Source organism: Macaca nemestrina, chromosome 4 (assembly GCF_043159975.1).
Source record: "Macaca nemestrina isolate mMacNem1 chromosome 4, mMacNem.hap1, whole genome shotgun sequence".
Taxonomy (NCBI): domain Eukaryota; kingdom Metazoa; phylum Chordata; class Mammalia; order Primates; family Cercopithecidae; genus Macaca; species Macaca nemestrina.
In genome coordinates, this window is record NC_092128.1 from 128801393 (window position 1) to 128820088 (window position 18696).

Genomic DNA, 18696 nt, shown 5'->3' on the forward strand with positions numbered 1-18696 from the left:
AAAGTCCCTTCCACAATTTTGATGAAAGTTCTTTCAATTTGTCTCATCACTCAGCTTAATAAGAAATAAAATCAAAAATAATTTACATTGTCCTACTATTTACATTTTACTAACTCCGTATCTGTAGAGGTATAAGGGATTTTTAGAAGAGAAACAAGGTTGAGACTTTTAAATGTGAATTTGGATAAAAGATGAATCTTCAAAAGTATTGATAATTTTGGAAAATAATTTTTAAGAAAGGCATGACAGCCAGTGATTATCTAGTTAGGCAATTTGTTGCCAGGGATTGTGAAGCTTTACTATAAAAACTGTAGGATGAACAATGAATCCTTGATGCTGAGATTTTATTTGTCTTCTTTTTTAATAGGTGGACATTATACCACTGATTACCAAAGCAGACACAATTTCTAAACATGATTTACAGATGTTTAAGAGTAAGATAATGAGTGAATTGATTAGCAGTGGCATCCAGATATATCAGCTCCCAACAGATGAAGAAACTGCTGCTCAAGCAAACTCCTCAATTAATGTAAGTTTCAGTAACAATATCTGACAAAGAGGCTATAAATGAGTGTTTATTTTATCCAGAATCTAGTGTGAGAATTTTTACATTTTCTTCATTTTGAAAAGTGTCTGCTGAGAATTGATTCTTTGTAAGCAGATTTATTTAGATTTAATTCAAACACCGTGTTCCTCAAGGATACTGGCCTATAATTTTCTTCTTGGAAGTATATTTTCTTGCTTTGATATCAAGGGGATGCTGCTTCATAAAATGACTCTGAAGGTGTTACCTCTTTTTTCTATTTTTTCAAAGAATTTGAGGATGTTTTATATTAAAATTTCTTTGAGTGTTTGGTAGAATTTACCCATGAAGTAATCTGGTCCTATGCTATATTTTGGAGTTTTGAAAAATTACTTCTTTAGGTTCTCTATTTGTTATTGGTCTCTTTAAGCTCTCTATTTATTCTCCATTCAGTCTTGGTAGGTTATATGTTTCTAGTCATTTCACCATTTCTTCCAAGTTGTCAAATTGGTTGATTTATAATTGTTCATGATAGTCCCTTATAATTCTATTTATTTCTGTAAGAAATAAATTTCTGTAATAAGTTGTAATATCTTCTCTTTCATTTCTTATTTTATTAACATGTTCTCTATTTTTGCCCTTAGTCAAAGTAAGGGCTTTGATTTTGATTTTTTTTCCCCAAAATCAACTCTTAGCTTAATTGATTAATGTTTTTGTTTTATTTTTTGAGACAGAGTCTCACTCTGTTGCCCAGGCTGTAGTGCAGTGGCACAATCTTGGCTCACTGTAACCTCCATCTCCCGGATTCAAGCGATTCTCCTGCTTCAGCCTCCTGAGTAGCTGGGATTACAGGAGCGTACCACCATGCCTGGCTAATTTTTGTATTTTTAGTTCAGACAGGGTTTCACCATGTTGGCTGGGCTGGTCTCGAACTCCTGGCCTCAAGAGATCTCCCAGGATTACAGGCGTGAGCCACCGTGCCTGGCCGATTAAAACTTTTTAAATTCTCTATTTCATTTATTTATGCTCTAATCTTTATTATTTCTTTCCTTCTGCTAATTTTTTTTTTTTTTTTTTTTTTTTTTTTTTTTTTTTTTTGGTGTAAGGTTAGGTTGTTTATTTGAGATCTTTTTGGTTTTTTTTGAGACAGAGGCTCCCTCTGTCGCCCAGGCTGGAGTGCAGTGATGCAATCTTGGCTCACTGCAATCTCCACCTGCCAGGTTCAAGCAATTCTCCTCCCTCAGCCTCCCGAGTAGCTGGGACTACAGGCATGTACCACCATACCCAGCTAATTTTTTTTGTATTTTTGGTAGAGACGGTGTTTCACCATGTTAGCCAGGCTGGTCTTGAACTCCTGACCTCAGGCAATCCACCTGCCTCGGCCTCCCAAACTGCTGGAATTGCAGGCATGAGCCACCATGCACAGGCGAGATCTTTTTTTAAGAGATGTAGGTGTTTACTACTATAAACTTCTTTTGTTTTTTATTTTAGATTCAGAGGGTGTAAGTGCGTATTTGTCAAATAGATATATTGCATAATGGTGAGGTTTGGCTTCTAGTGTAACTATCCTGAGATAGTAAACTTTGTACCCAACAGATCTTTTTTTTTTTTTTTTTGAGACATGGTCTCACTCTGTTGTCCCAGCTGGTGTGTAGTGCCGTGATCACATCTCAGTACCAGTAGATAATTTTTTGACCATCAACCTCCTTCCAATCTCTGCCTTTTGGAGTCTTGTTATCTGTTGTTTCCATCTTTATGTCCTTGTGTACTCATTGTTTAACTCCTGCTTATGAGAACATGTGGTACTTGATTTTCTGTTTCTGAGTGCTTTCACTTAGGATTATGGCCCCCAACTCCATCCATGTTACTGCACAGAGCATGATTTCTTTTTTTTATGGCTGCATAGTATTTCATGGTGTAGATGCACTACATTTAAAAATTCCAGTCAACTGTTAATGGACATTTAGGTTAATTCCATGACTTTACTATTATAAGTAGGAATGTAATACACATATGAGTGAAAGTGACTTTTGTATATAAGGTTTACTTTCAGGTAGATGCCTAGTATAATCACTGGGTCGAATGGTAGCTCTATTTTTAGTGCTTTGAGAAATCTCTATATTGTTTTTCATAGAGTTTGTGCTAATTTATGGTCCCACCAACAGTGAATAAGCATTCATTATTCTCTGCATCCACACCAACATCTGTTGTGTTTGCAGTAATAGCCATTCTGACTATGTAAGATGATATTGTGTGTGCGTGTGTGTGTGTGTGTGTTTGAGTGTTTGAGAGAGTCTCGCTCTGTCACTCAGGCTGGAGTGCAGTGAAATGATTTCAGCTCATTGCAACCTCCGCCTCCTGGGTTCAAGCGATTCTCCTGCCTCAGCTTCCGGGGTAGCTGGGATTACAGGTGCTCACAACCAAGCCCAGCTAATTTTTGTGTTTTTAGTAGAGTTGGGGTTTAACCTTATTGGTCAGGCTGTTCTGAAACTCCTGACCTCAGGTGATCCACTCGCCTTGGCCTCCCAAAGTGCTGGGATTACAGGTGTGAACCACTGTGCCCAGCCTTTATTGTGGCTTTAATTTGCATTTCTCTGATGATTGGTGATGTTGAGCAAGTTTTCATATGTTTGGTGGCCACTTGTATGTCTTCTTTTGAGAAATGTCTGTTCATATCCTTTGTGGTCTTTTTAATGGGGTTGTTTATTCTTGGCTGTTGTTGAGTTGTTTGTGTTCTTTGTAGATTCTGTGTATTAGTCCTTTTTCAGATGCAAAGTTTGCAAATATTTTGTTTCTATTGTGTAGATTGTCTGTTTACTCTGTTGATCATTTCTTTTGCTGCGCTCTTTAGTTTCAGTCCCATTTGTGTATATTTGGTTTTGTTGCATATGCTTTTCAGGACTAATTTATGAATTATTTGCCTAGGCCAATATCTAGAAGAGTTTTTCCTACATTTTCTTCTAGGATTTTTATAGCATCTGGTGTTTCATATAAGTCATTAATGCATCTTGGGTTAAAGTTTGCATATGGTAAGAGATGGGGATTCAGTTTCATTCTTTTGCCTATGGGTAGCCAATTTTCCCAGCACCATTTATTAAATAGAATGCCCTTTCCCCATTGTTTATTTTTGCCAACTTTGTGAAAGATCACTTGTATGTAGGCATGTGGCTTTATTACTGGTTGTTTATTCTCTTTTCTTTCACAATTTTTTTCTCCCTTTTTTAGCTGTATCCTTCCTAGCAACGGACTGTTTATTCTGTTCTATTAATCAGTCCGTTTTTGTACCAATGCCATACTGGTTTATTTAGTATTGCATTATAGTATAATTTGAAGTCAGACACATGATGCCTCTGGCTTAGTTCTTTTTGCTTAGGATTACTTTGGCTATTTAGATGCATTTTTGGTTCCATATGATATTTAGGATCTTTTTTTCTAATCCTGTAAAAAATGTTATTGGTAATTTGATAGGCATTGTGGTGAATCTTTAGGTTGCTTTAGTTAATATGGTCTCGGTAATGTTATTGATTCTTCCAATCGAAAAATTCCATAAATTTTTGGAATAGTTTCAGTAAGATTGATACCAGCTCTTCATTGTACTTCTGGCAAAATTTGGCTGTAAACCCATTTGTTCTTGTTTTTTTTTGTTTGTTTGTTTGTTTGAAATTATTTTATTACTGAATCTATTTCATTACTTGTTATTGGGCTATTGAGGATATCTATTTTTTTCCTGGTTCAGTCTTAAGAGGTTGTATGTTTCCAGGAATTTATCCATTTTCTTTCTTTCTTTTTTTTTTTTAAGGAATATAAAACCATTATTGACAGCTGTTCACCAGTATTTACAATAAGGTAAACAACATACAGTTGGATAACATTCTCGTTACCACAAAGTTGTTTTTCCTGGCTTTTACTAAACCAGTAAAGCAAATGCTGAAAAGATTGAGTCTACATGTAAGGAATGAGTTGGGGTAAAGAAAAACATGTATGTCTTTTAGTTTACTTTTGTAATTTAAGCCATGAAGAGGCTTTTTTTTTTTTTTTTTTTTTTTTAGACAGAGTCTCGCTCTGTTGTCCAGACTGGAGAGCAGTGGTGCCATCTCAGCTCACTGAAATATCTGCCTCCCTGGTTCAAACAATTCTCTAGAAGAGGCCATTTTTTATTGCAGACTTGAAGAGCTATTATTCACTGGCTCCAAGCTGCTCTGGGTTGAAGGTCTGCGGCATCTCGCCCTGTGTGCCTCCAGCTCGAGCCACATCTGAGCAGGGAGGGATAAATTTAACGATTTTATCTAGGTTTTCTAGTTTGTATGCGTAGAGATATTTTATTAGTTTCTGATGATCTTTTGTTTTCTGTGGTATCAGTTGTAATGTCAATTTTATCACTTCTGATTGTGCTTGTGCTTACTTGAATCTTCTCTCTTTTTTCCTGGTTAATCTAGCACCACATCAATTTTCTTTCTTTTCTTTTCTTTTTTTTCTCTGAGACAGAGTTTCACTTTGTTGTCCAGGCTGGGTGCACTGGCATGATCTTGACTCACTACAACCTCTGCCTCCCAGGTTTGAGCAATTCTCGTGCCTCAGCCTCCTGAAGCTGGGATTACAGACACCTGCCCCCATGTCCAGCTGATTTTTTGTATTTTAGTAGAGACAGGGTTTCCCCATCTTGCCCAGGCTGGTCTTGAACTTCCTGAGCTCAGGCGATTCACCTGTCTCATCCTCCCGAAGTGGTAAGATTACAGGCATGAGCCACTGTGCCTGGCCTAACACCATATCAATTTTCTTATCTTTTTCAAAAAACAAAACAGGTCTTTTGAACTAACACAGGTAAAAAATAAAGAAAATTTAAATAAATAAGAGGTCAAGAAATAGGAAATTATGTAAAGCAACCCAACTTATGAGTTGTAGGCATTCCTGAGAGAGAAGAGGAGAAGGTAAAAAGATTTGAAACATATTTGAGGGAATAATCAGAAAAACTCTCTTGGCCTTGCTAGAAAGGTACACATTCAGATGCAAGAAGCTCAGAGAATACCTGGAAATACTTTGCAAAATGAACTTCACCAGACTATCTAAAGTCAACTAGAAGGAAAATACTCTGAAAGAAGCAGGAGAGAAATTTCAAATCACCTATAAAGGAAATCACATTAGACTAACTACAGACTTCACAGAAGAAATTTTACAAGCCAGAAGTCAGTGGGATTCTATTTTCTGTCTGTCTTCTGCTTAGTCTAGCCTATTGTTAAAGCTTTCAACTGTAAATCGGTCCTTCAGTGTGTTTTTCATTTCTAGAAATTCCATTCTTTTAATTTATAGATATCTGTATTTAATTCACATTCTGCATTGCTCTGATATCTTTGTGATGATTTTCAATGTTCTCTTGGATCTTATTGAGCTTCCTTATAATCCATATTTTGAATTCATTATCTTTCATTTCAGAATTGTCATTTTGGTCGGTTAGGATCCATTGCCAGAGAGCTAGTGCGTCCTTTGGTAGCGTCAAAACATTCTGCTTTCTTTTTTTTTTTTTTTTTAATTCATGATGCCAAAGTTCTTATGATGGTTTCCTCTCATCTGGGAAAGTTGTCACTTCTTGTTTTTGAATTTACTTTAATTTAGATGGGGCTTTCCCCCCTTGTGGGTGTAACTATAGCATCTATTGGGTAGGGGGCTTTGGCTTTGTTTCTTTAGCCCTGTGCCCTTCTGTCAGTAGACTTTTTATTGTTTTGTGCCCTTTAACCTTCATGCCAGTAAGTGGCACTCATGAGTAAGAGCCAGCTATGGCAGAAGCAGATGGTGTGTGTTTGATCTTTGTTTACTGTGATTTCCTCTCTGTTGTTTCAGGTGATAGGCTGGTCTATGTAATGCCTAGACTCTGAGTTGCCTGTTCACTCCAGAGGGGAAGACAAAGCTGGGCAGAACTGGACTACAAAGCTTACCCACCAACATCTCAAGATGAACGTGAACAGTAGCCTTTACGGGGGTGGCTGGGGCAGCTCCTGTTGAAATGCTCACAGGTCTCTGTAGGGAGGGAGGAGCTGTACCAGCTCTGCCTCCTATGTAGGTAGGAACATGATCTGTTTCCCTATCCTACCCCTGTCCCACAGAGCTCATGACTGTTAGTTCAGACAGACACTGTAATCTACCTCCAGGTCATAATGTAGCCAAGAGCCATTGAAAATGCCTGTCTGATGACTCTTCATAGTAGCAACCTCAGGGTAGGACCTCTTCCCTCAGCCCAAAACAGACAGCCCTGTGGCTTGCCTGTTCTCTCATGCAGGAACGCTGCTACTTTGTGTACACAGGGGAAGCAGCTTCACCTTTCAGCACAGGAGGGTGGGTTTCAGCTGCTGTAGTGTCGGCCGGCTGGGTCAGCACAGCCTTAGTCTCTAGAAGAAGTGATCAGGTGCCAGTGGTGGACTGGGCTAGCCATTTTCTTGATTCTCAGATCCCAAATGGTGTTCTGGATGGTATGCATAAGTACTGGAGGGACTGGATCAGAAACAGGCTGGCATATGTGTCCTCAGGTACCCAGGGTTCAGATGCTGGCTGTGATAGAGAGGGGCAGGCTGGCCCCCACACAACTGGCAGAAAACTTAGGCAGGAGCAGGAAGAATGCTCAGGCAACTGCAGAATGCTAAAGCGACAGCAGTGCCAGGGCTGATTGCAAGTACCTGGGGCTGGGCTCTCAGAAGAGTGCCAGGCCACAGCTGAAATGATCAGATGGGAACATTGTTCTTAATTCTTTTTCTTTGAGACAGAGTTTTGCTCTTGGTGCCCAGGCTGGAGTGCAATGATGGGGCCTCAGCTCACTGCAGCCTCTGCCTCCAGGGTTCAAACAATTCTCCTCCCTCAGCCTCCTGAGCAGCTGGCATTACAGGCACCTGCCATCACACCAGCTCATTTTTGTATTTTTAGTAGAGATGGGGTTTTGCCATGTTTGCCAGGCTGGTCTTGAACTCCTGACCTCAGGTGATTTGCCTTCCTCAGCCTCCCAGAGTGCTGGGATTACAGGCGTGAGCCACCGCACCCAGCCTGTCCTTTATTCTTAAAGGACAGTTTTTTGGGGGTAAAGTATTCATTTTGGTCTTTCTCTTTCTTCCAGTACATTGAATCATCCCACTGTTTCTTGACCTGCAAGATTTCTGTGGACATACCCATTGATAGTCTTATGCAGGCTCCCTTATATGGGACAAGATGTTTTTCTCTTGCTGCTTTCAGAATTCTCTTTGTGATATAGGTCAGAGTATACAAAGATTCAGTTTGCAAAATGAGTAATTTCTTTTTCTTTCTTTTCTTTTTTTTTTTTTTTGAGATCTGGTCTCACTCTGTTGTCCAGGGTGGGGTGCAGTGGCAGTGATCTTGGCTCACTGCGAGCTCTGCCTCGTTCTGAGATTTCTATAATGCGTACATTGGTTTTCTTGATGATTTTCTGTAAGTTCCATATGCTCTCTCCACTTTTTCCATCCTTTTTGTTTTTGTTTATCTAATGATAATTTCAAATACTTTGTTTTAGAGTTCACTCGTTCTTTCTTCTGCTTGATTGAGTCTTGCATTGAAGCTGTCCACTAAAATTCTCAGTGCAATTATTTTACTTTGTAGAGCCAGAATTTTTGTGTGTTTTTTCTTTCTTTATTGAACTTCTAATTTTGTTAATGTATTGTTTTCCTGATTTCATTTTGTCATTTATCTGTATTTGCTTGAAGCTTATTTAGCTTTTTTTTTTTAGACAATGATTTTGAATTTTGCTGGGTGTGGTGGCTCACACCTGTAATTCCAGCACTTTGGGAAGCCGAGATGGGTGGATCACCTGAGGTCAGGAGTTTGAGGCTAGCCTGGCCAACATGGTGACACCCCATCTCTACTAAAAGTACAAAAACTAGCTGAGCATGGTGGTGCGTGCCTGTAGTTCCAGCTACTCGGGAGGCTGAGGCAGAATCGCTTGAACTTGGGAAGTGGAGGTTGCAGTGAGTTGAGATCACACCACTGTACTCCAGCCTGGGTGACAGAACGAGACAAACAAACAAACAAACATAATTATTTTGAATTCTTTTCAAGTAGCACATGGATCTTCATTATTTTAGGGCCTGTTAATGGCTCCGTATTGGGGATTTTTTTTCTCTTTTTTTTTTTTTGTGGGGTCATGTTTGACTTATTCCTCATGATCTTCATAGTCTTGCATTGGTCTTTGCTTATTTAAAGGAGCAATCTTGTCTTCTTGTCTTTAAAGACTCATTTTATTAGGTAAAGACACTCTCATCTTAGGCTCCCAACTGGTGTAACTACCTTAGGGACCATAGTTATGTAGGATTGATCGGGTCCTGGTCTTCTGTGGGTTCTGTAGTCAGTCTGTATGTGGGTGAAGCTCATGGAAGGACTTTGGACAAGGAGCTTCAGTGCTTCGGGCATGTGGGGTTGGAGCCAAGTCCACAGAGAAATGCGGATGCTTATAGGTCTGCTGAGTCTGCACTTAGTGTGTTTGCTACTAAGGTGTGAGCCTGTCTTCTTAAAGCGGCTTTCCTTGGTCTTCAAATGTACTAGAATATCATAATCTGCTATCTGGATCCCAAAGCTCCCACAATGGCACTTTTGTCCATAGATATTGCCAAATTAGCATTTTCTCGGGAGATAAGAACTGGGATCTCCTAGTCTCTTATCTTGCAGATGTCACTCTCCTTTAATTCTTTAATCTTGGCTTCTCTTATATCTGTGGACCTAATTATAATGACTATTAGAAATAAAATATTTTTTGGATAAATCCAACATCTGAACAGTCTCACAGCCAGTTTCTGTTGACCACTTTGTTTCTTTTTTTTTTTTTGAGATGGAGTCTCGCTCTGTCGCCCAGGCTGGAGTGCAGTGGCCGGATCTCAGCTCACTGCAAGCTCTGCCTCTCGGTTTTATGCCATTCTCCTGCCTCAGCCTCCTGAGTAGCTGGGACTACAGGCACCTGCCACCTTGCCCAGCTAGTCCTTTGTATTTTTTCGTAGAGATGGGGTTTCACCGTGTTAGGATGGTCTCGATTTCTTGACCTCGTGATCCACCCGTCTCGGCCTCCCAAAGTGCTGGGATTACAGGCTTGAGCCACCGTGCCCGGCCTGTTTCTTTTTTTAAGGGTATATTTTGTTTTATACATTGCATGTAATATTTTGTTACAAATGGGGTATTTTAGATACTGCATTGTGACAACTTGGGATGTGAGTTCTATCTCTTCCCCTAGAGCTTGTTATGTATTTGTTCAGTAACTGGCAGAATTGTTTGAGTAAAGTCTGTTTCTCCTCCTACAATGTTAAGCCTCTGATGTTGCTCCTCGTTAAGGTGCAGTTTTAGGCAGGCCCATAGACACACTGAATGAAGTGGTTTTGGTTGCCCTCTCTCTTTTCCCATGATTGTACCCAGCTGATAAGCTCCACTAATTGCCAGCTGATTGCTCAATTGTTTGCAGCACTGCCTTGTTAACGATATTGTTCTCTAAATGAATTCTATCAAATTGTCTCCTTTTAAGGAATGATTTCTGAAGTCAGTGTTTGACGTTTATTGCAACCCAAGGATGCCTCCTCCCAGCTTTCTGTCTTGCAAACTAGTTGGACTACAATTTAGCCTTTATTGGAATCTCCTTATAATTTTATTTCACCCCAACCTCCATCCTTCTTTTTTGTGTGTGTGTGTGTGTGTGTGTGTGTGTGATGGAGTCTCATTCTGTTGCCCAGGCTGTAGTGCAGTGGCATGATCTCGGCTCACTGCAACCTCTGCCTCTGAGGTTCAAGCAATTCTCCTCCCTCCGCTTCCTGAGTAGCTGGGATTACAGGCGCCCACCACCACGCCTGGCTAATTTTTGTATTTTTAGTAGAGACAGGGTCTCACCACATTGGCCAAACTGGTCTCAAACTCCTGAGCTCAAATGATCCACCCACCTCGGCCTCCCAAAGTGCTGGGATTACAGGTGTGAGCCACAAGCCCGGCCCCATCCTTCTTTTTAAATGTAAAATATTTTTTTTTTTGAGTAGTTTTACGTTTGTAGAAAAATTGAGCAGATAGAACAGAGAGATCTTAAGGCCCTCCCTTGATTTTCTTCTATTATTAACATCCTGCCTGAAGTGTGGTACATTTGTTACACTTAATGAGGCAATACTGGTAAGTTGTAAACTAAAGTTTGTATCTGACAAGTCTTCAGTGTTCGTGTTGAACATTGTATGGGTTTGAACAGATGTCTAGTGACCTCTATCCCATACTACAGTAACATTCACCGTAGTTTCACTGCCCTAAATATCACCTGTACTTGACCTATTCATTTCTGTCTCCTTCTCTTCCCTTTACCCTTGGCAACTATTGATCTTTTTACTCCATAATTTTCCATTTTGGGAATATCATATAGGTGGAATCATAGTTCGTGTAGAACTTTCAGATTGGCTTCACTCTACTTAGAAATAAGTATTTAAGGTTTCTCTGTGTCTTTTTTTGTGGCTTGATAGCTGATTTCTTGTTGTCATTGAATAATATTTCATGTTTAGGTACGCCACAGATTGTTTATCCACTCACCGATTGAAGGACATCTTGGATGCTTTCAAGTTTAGCAATTATGAACAAAGTTGCTATAAACATTTGTGTGCGGGCTTTTGTACAGACGCAAGTTTTCAACTTATTTGGATAAATACTGATGAGTGCACTTCTGGATCATATGGTAAAAGTACGTTTAATTTTGAAAGAAACTGCCCAAGAATCTTACAATGTGGCTATGCCATTTTGCATTCCCACAGGCAATGAGTGATAGTTCCTGCTGCTCTCTATCTTTCCCAGGATTCTGTGTTGTCAGTGTTTTAGATTTTGGAAATTAAAAAAAAAATTTTTTTCTTCTTGAGATGGAGTCTCATTCTTGTCACCCAGGCTGGAGTGCAGTGGTGTGATCTTGACACACTGCAACCTCCACCTCCCGGGTTCAAATGATTCTCCTGCCTCAGCCTCCCAAGTATCTGGGATTACAGGTGTGCACCACCACAGCTGGCTACTTTTTTGTGTGTGTTTTTAGTAGAGATGGGGTTTCGCCACGTTGGCCAGACTGATCTCGAACACCTCACCTCAGGTGATCCAATCACCTCAGCCTTTCAAAGTGCTGGGATTAACAGTGGGGAGCCACTGTGCCTGACCTAAAAATTTTTTTTAACTTTTATTTTAGATTCAGTGGTTGGAAATTTAATAATTGTGTAGTATCATGTATTTTTCTTTTAATTTGCAGTTCCTTGAGGATGTATGATGTTGATCATCTTTTTTACATGCTGATTTGTTATCTGAATATCTTTTCTGTTGACGTGGCTATTTGGATCTTGTGCCCATTCTTAATTGGGTTGTTCATTTTCTTGTTGAGTTTTAAGAGTTCTTTGTATATTTTGGACATCAGTCCTTTATCAAGTGTGTGTTGTGTAAAGATTTTCTCTCAGTCTGTGGCTTATCTTGTTATCTTTAACAGTGTCTTTTGCTAGCAGAAGTTCTAGTTTTAATGAAGTCCAACTCATCAATTCTTTCCATTCATTGATGATGTCTTCAGTATTATATCGATGAAGTCATTGCTAAACCCAAAGTCACCTACATTTCCTTTTATGTTATCTGTTGCGAGGGAGTGATGACTATCTGGACTGGTGTAGGCATAAAAGAATTTACTGGCCGGGCTTGGTGGCTCATGCCTGTAATCCCAGCACTTTGGGAGGCCGAGGTGGGTGGATCACCTGAGGTCGGGAGTTTGAGACTAGCCTGACCAACATGGTGAAACCCTGCCTCTACTAAAAATGCAAAATTAGCTGGGCGTGGTGCTGCATGCCTGTAATCCCAGCTACTTGGGAGGCTGAGGCAGGATAATCACTTGAACCTGGGAGGCGGAGATTGCTGTGAGCCGAGATCACTCCATTGCAGTCCAGCCTGGTTAACAGGAGCGAAACTCCATCTCTAAAAAAAAAAAAAAAAAGAATTTACCTCATTGAGGCAAAGGTTGCAGTGAGCCAAGATTGCACCACTGCCCTCCAGCCTGGGTGACAGAGTGAGAGTCTCTCAAAGAAAAGGAAAAAAAAAAAAGGAAAATTTTAGCTTGTTATAGGTAGGGAAGGTAGACTTATTAAAGAAAGTAGGAAAATACATTGCTAGGGAGGCAATGGGCGGCTTGCAACAAAGAAGCTGACTGCAAACAAAGGATTGCCTGAGATTTTATAAGCTAGTTCTTAGGCTGTATGCTGAAGAGGACTTTGTGTAGCGCTGATAATGCCAAAGTTGTGATGCAAGATTCTTAGTCATTTTGCCAGCCAAGGACCTCTGGCCAGTGACACCCCCACCTGGGCCTTGCTTGGGCACGCTACCTGCCACACAGGAGGCTCCCCATCCACTTGGCCCAGTCTGGCTTGCACAGCAACTCAGCCTGCGGCTGGACCAGCATGCTCCAGCCTGCCTGTGTTATAGCTTCTACCTGAGATGGGGGGTTCACCAGCTCTTTTCTCACATCCAAGAAGAATGAGGATGCCCTGACAATTGAAGGATGAGGAAGGTAGAGAGAATTTTATTGAGTGATGGAACAGCTTTCAGTGGAGAGAGGACCTGGGGGCAGTTTCTCTCCTTGTGTGGCTAAGCCCAGGGCTTTTATGGGCTCAGAACAGGGGAGTGCATGCTGATTGGTTTGTGCATGTGCAAAAAGGTTAAAACAAAGGCACCACCCAAAGGTGGGCACAGCAATGTGAAAAAACAATTAGGAAGTGTAGGTGTATGTAAACCAGGTGAAGGGCGGGGATCAGTCAGAGGAAAGAGCACCAGGCAGGGAGTCAGCTTCTCAGTTCAGTCCGTGGATTTGACTCGTAGCTTGGCTTTTAGGCTTTAAATTGTCCTTGGCTTGGAGGTGGGATTTCCCTGGGGACTTGGCCCTATCTTTCTAGGCATTTGTCTGCCTCCTGCCACTATCAGTGCAGTGAGCTAACTTGCAATTTTTTTTTTTTTTTTTTTTTTTGAGGCGGAGTCTCGCTCTGTCGCCCAGGCTGGAGTGCAGTGGCGCGATCTCGGCTCACTGCAAGCTCCGCCTCCCGGGTTGCCGCCATTCTCCTGCCTCAGCCTCCCAAGTAGCTGGGACTACAGGCGCCGCCACCACGCCCGGCTAATTTTTTTGTATTTTTAGTGGAGACGGGGTTTCATTGTGTTAGCCAGGATGGTCTCGATCTCCTGACCTCGTGATCCGCCCGTCTCGGCCTCCCAAAGTGCTGGGATGACAGGCTTGAGCCACCGCGCCCGGCAAACTTGCAATTTTTTATGTCAACCGAGGGTCTGCTGGTAGCCAGGCACAGGAAGATTATGAGTTGTTTGTGCAGTAGGGCTGTGTGTTCCAGATTATGAAGAAAGGCAGACTTGTAGCTTATCTGCTTCCCTTTTTTTTCGGTTTCCCCTGCTCCCACGAGTCTGACTCCCCTTCCCTAATTAGGACTCTACATTATCTTCTAGGAATGATCTGGTTTGAGTTAATTTTGTGAAATATGTAAGGTCTATTTATAGATTCTTATTTTTGCATGTAAATACCCAGTTCCAGCACCATTTATTGAAAAGAATATCTTTTCTCCATTGAGTTCCCATCGCTTCTTTGTCAAATATCAATTGACTATATTTGTGTAGGCATATTTCTGGGCTCTCTATTCTGTTCTATTGATCTGTTTGTCTATCATTTTGCCTATGCCATGCTGTTTTGATTACTATGGATTTGTAGTAAATCCTGAGGTTGAATAGTATGTCTTCCAACTTGGTTCTTCCTCAATATTGTGTCGGCTATTCCAGTTCTTTTGCCTTTTCATATAAATTTTGGAGTTAGTTTATTATTCACAAAATAATTTGGTGAAATTTTGATTGGGATTGTGGTGAATCCATAGGTTAAGTTATAGAAAATTGACGTGTTGACAATAGTGAGTCTTTCTATCCAGGTACGTGGAATGGCTCCCCATTTATTTAGATAGTCCCTGAGTTTTTCTTTTCTTTTCTTTCTTTCTTTTTCTTCCTTTTTTAAAAAATTTTTTGATTTTTGTATTTTTGGTAGAGATGGGGTTGGCCATGTCAGCTGGCCATGTTGGCCAGGCTGGTTTTGAACTCCTGACCTCAGGTGATCCACCCCTTTTGGCCTCCCAAAGGACTGGGATTACAGGCGTGAGCCACCACGCCCAGCCTGTCTCTGATTTTTTCAATAGAGTTTTATAGTTTTTCTCATGTAGAACCGCTACGAATAACAATATGGTGGTGGAATGGTTTGGCTGTGTCTCCACCCAAATCTGAACTTGAATTGTATCACCCAGAATTCCCCCATGTTTTGGGAGGAACCCAGGGGAAGGTAATTGAATTATGGGGACCGGTCTTTCCCGTGCTATTCTCGTGATAGTGAATAAGTCTCACAAGTTCTGATGCATTAATCAAGGGTTTCTGCTTTTGCTTTTGCTTCTTCCTAATTTTCTCTTGCTACTGCCATATAAGAAGTGCCTTTCACCTCCCACCATGCTTCTAAGGCCTCCCCAGCCATGTGGAAGTGTAAGTCCAGTTAAACCTCTTTTTCTTCTCAGTCTCGGATATATCTTTATCAGCAGTGTGAAAACAGACTAATACAGGTGGTTTCTCCAAAATTGAAAATAAAATTACTATATGATCTCACAATCCTGTTTCTGGGTATATATCTGAAAGAATTGAAAGCAGGGTCTTAGATATTTGCAAAGCCATATAAATTGTGTTATTATTCACAGTAGCTGAGAGCTGGAAGCAACCCAAATGTCTATCAACAGAAGAATAGGTAAGGGAGGATTAACTCTGGGCTCTGTATTTGATTCCATTGGTCTAAATGTCTGTCTTTATGCTACTTCCAAACTATTTTGATTACTGTAGCTTTGTAATATGTTTTGAATTCTAGAAGTGTGAGACCTCTAACTTTGGTCTTTCTTTTCAATATTTTTTTGGCTATTCAGGTCCCTTGGGATGACATTTAAATTTTTGGATGGGTTTTCTCATTTCATGGCCTGTTTCCCCTCCAAGGCAAAATCTCTGAGGCAGTGTTCTGTAATTGTGGGTGGAAACAATGACAGGTTACCCAGCCCCCCCACCCCACCTTGAAACTTCAGGCACCCACTGGTAACTAACTGAGAGCTCATTGTGGAGGAGCAGCAGTCTGAGGTTCTTTGGATTGCTTCCCCACATAATGAGCCACTGCCTCATGAACTCGGCAAGGATGGTCAGGGCCCCCATCTTCTCCGTTTGCTGCATCTAAGGCAGGGCCCCTATTTCACAAGTAGGTCTTGAGTGTTAAAAGGGAGCCTCCAACTCTCAAATGCACTTGCCTCAAAACAAATAGATGGGGGTTGGATGCGGAATGCTGTGTTGTCTCTGGCTTTAGAATCAGGGCAGTAGTAAAGATGACTAAACTCTTTATTTGTATAAACCTTTTGTGGTAGTAAATACCTAAAATATTAGCTTAAACTTTGAAAGGTGATAATTTTTTTTTTTTTTTTTTTGAGATGGAGTCTTGCTCTTGTTGTTCAGGCTAGAGTGCAATGGCACAATCTCAGCTCACTGCAACCTCTGCCTCCTGGATTCAAGCAATTCTCCTGCCTCAGCCTTCTGAGTAGCTGGGATTATACATGCCCATCACCACACCCAACTCATTTCTGTGTTTTTAATAGAGATGGGGTTTCACCATGTTGACAGGGCTGGTCTTGAACTCCTGGCCTCAAGTGATCTGCCCACCACGGCCTGTCAAAGCGCTGGGATTATAGGCATGAGCCACTATGCCCGGCTGAAAGATGATAAATTTTGAAAGTATGTAGATTTAGATTTCCATCCTATCTTCTCTACTTAAAAGTCAAGAGATCCTGCATAATTCACTCATCTTCCCTGAGACTGTTAACTTATCTATGCTATGGGACCAATGACACTTCCTTTTTTTTTTTTTTTTTGGAGACGGAGTCTCGCTCTGTCGCCCAGGCTGGAGTGCAGTGGCCGGATCTCAGCTCACTGCAAGCTCCGCCTCCCGGGTCTACGCCATTCTCCTGCCTCAGCCTCCCGAGTAGCTGGGACTACAGGCGCCCGCCACCTCACCCGGCTAGTTTTTTGTATTTTTTAGTAGAGACGGGGTTTCACTGTGTTAGCCAGGATGGTCTCGATCTCCTGACCTCGTGATCCGCCCGTCTCGGCCTCCCAAAGTGCTGGGATTACAAGCTTGAGCCACCGCGCCCGGCCGACACTTCTTTTAAGGCTTTTTTTTTTTTTTTTTTTTTTTTGAGGTGTAAGTGCCAAAATCTTTGTGAAGGATCTGAAACACAGAATCTAAACTGATAACTGTTAATTCCATTTCTTCCATTTCTCTTTTCTTATTATTTATACCTCTTTTATTTATTTTTTTTGTGAAATACCTCCTTTATTTTAAGATACTGCAAACAGTAAATAGATTTCTGAATTGAAATGCTAAGTACTGTAAAATGTAAAAAATTATTTTTGCTGGGCATGGTGGCTCATGCCTGTAATCCCAGCACTTTGGGAGGCTGACGTGGGTGGATCACCTGAGGTCAGGAGTTCAAGACCAGCCTGGTTAACATGGTGAAACTCAGTGTCTACTAAACAATACAAAAATTAGCCAGGCATGGTGGCGGGTGCCTGTAATCCCAGCTACTAGGGAGACTGAGGTAGGAGAATTGCTCAAAACTGGAAGGTGGAGGTTGCAGTGAGCCAAGCACATACCACTGCACTCCAGCCTGGGTGACAGAGCCAGACTCTGTCTGAAAAAAACAAACGTAATTTATTGAGATATATACAGTATTGCTTATTAATACATTTTATATTGTATCCATTAATTATTCTAATAGTTGTAGTTATTTTTAATATTTTTGTCTTTTGACTTTATACTAGAGTTAAAAGTTATTTGTATGTTATTTCTTCAACATTCAGGGTAAAGATGGTTCAGGGTAAAGATAGTGGGAGAAAAATTATGTCTACTAAAAATCTTTTTACTTTGTGTTTCCCACAGCAGGATACCTTGCTTTAGGCTCTGCTCAGTAGACAGTTTCCAACTGTGTGCACAGCCTGAGGCTGAAGCTGACAGAAACCAATTAGTGCATATTGTTAAGTCTTAAAATGAGATGCAGGGTAGATCCCTAATTAAATATACTACAATATCATCATCACTGTCATTTTTATAACAGGAGTGAGAGTAATAGAGTAAGCTCTATTGGTGCTAGAGAATTCAATTGATATCATTCTTGTTCTCTAGATGCTGTTACCCTTTGCTGTGGTGGGGAGTATGGATGAAGTGAAAGTTGCAGAAAGGATGGTCAGAGACCATCACTACCCTTGGGGAGTTTTGCAAGGTAAAAATGAAAGAGGGCAGGCTTTGGAATGATTAAGTTAAATATATGTGTATCATTCATAGTCTCAAAGTAACATTTTAACTTGGGCTAATATTGGTAACTCTGGTAATCTGTAAGTTAACAGTTACTAATGAGGAACATAAACTCTGTTTTATTTAAACTAATGCTTACTCTAACCGTGATTCATTCTCATAGAAGTTTGCTGAACGCTGCTTTAAGCCAAAATCTACAGAGTCTGGGAAGAACCTCTTTGTTTATCCCAGTGTTCCCAATGCACCATGTACATATTATCTGTCTCTGTATCAATCATGATATTGAGAATGCTGGAAAGCTCTTTAAACAAAATGGAAGCAAAAATACTAGTGTGTAGACATGTTACATTAACTCATTACTACCTAATGTAGAAACCATTTTAAACTGGTCACTAGAAAAAAGAGTGATAAACTTTTTAAAACAAGAAAGTACATTTTAGCTTTGGCTAAAGATTATACCTTTGACATTTATATAATTATTTAGTGTCATACTAAGTTAGAATAGTGTAGTAAGCAGTAATTTATTGTCTGATTCATATACTTGTGGTACTAATTATTGGAGAATGGAAAATTTCTACTTGTACTGGTTTCCAAATGATATGGTTTTTTTTTGTTTGTTTGTTTTTTGAGACAGAGTTTTGCTCTTGTCACCCAGGCTGGAGTGCAGTGGCATGATTTTGGCCCACTGCAACCTCCACTTCCTGGGTTCAAGTGATTCTCCTGCCTCAGCCTTCCTAGTAGCTGGGATTACATGCGCCTGCCACCACACCTGGCTAATTTTTGTATTTTTAGTAGAGACAGG

The 18696-nt window shown here is 40.6% G+C and overlaps 1 protein-coding gene across 1 annotated transcript in view; it reads left to right on the top strand.

Annotated features, from left to right (window-relative positions):
- The window catches only part of LOC139362635 (uncharacterized), an 83771-nt gene that overhangs the window by 10726 nt on the left and 54349 nt on the right, over nt 1-18696 (top strand). The window contains exons 3-5 of the mRNA XM_071094145.1: nt 368-529; nt 14990-15043; nt 17766-17862. Of these exons, the coding sequence (XP_070950246.1) occupies nt 368-529; nt 14990-15043; nt 17766-17862 (313 nt within the window). The remainder of the gene's footprint in view (nt 1-367; nt 530-14989; nt 15044-17765; nt 17863-18696) is intronic.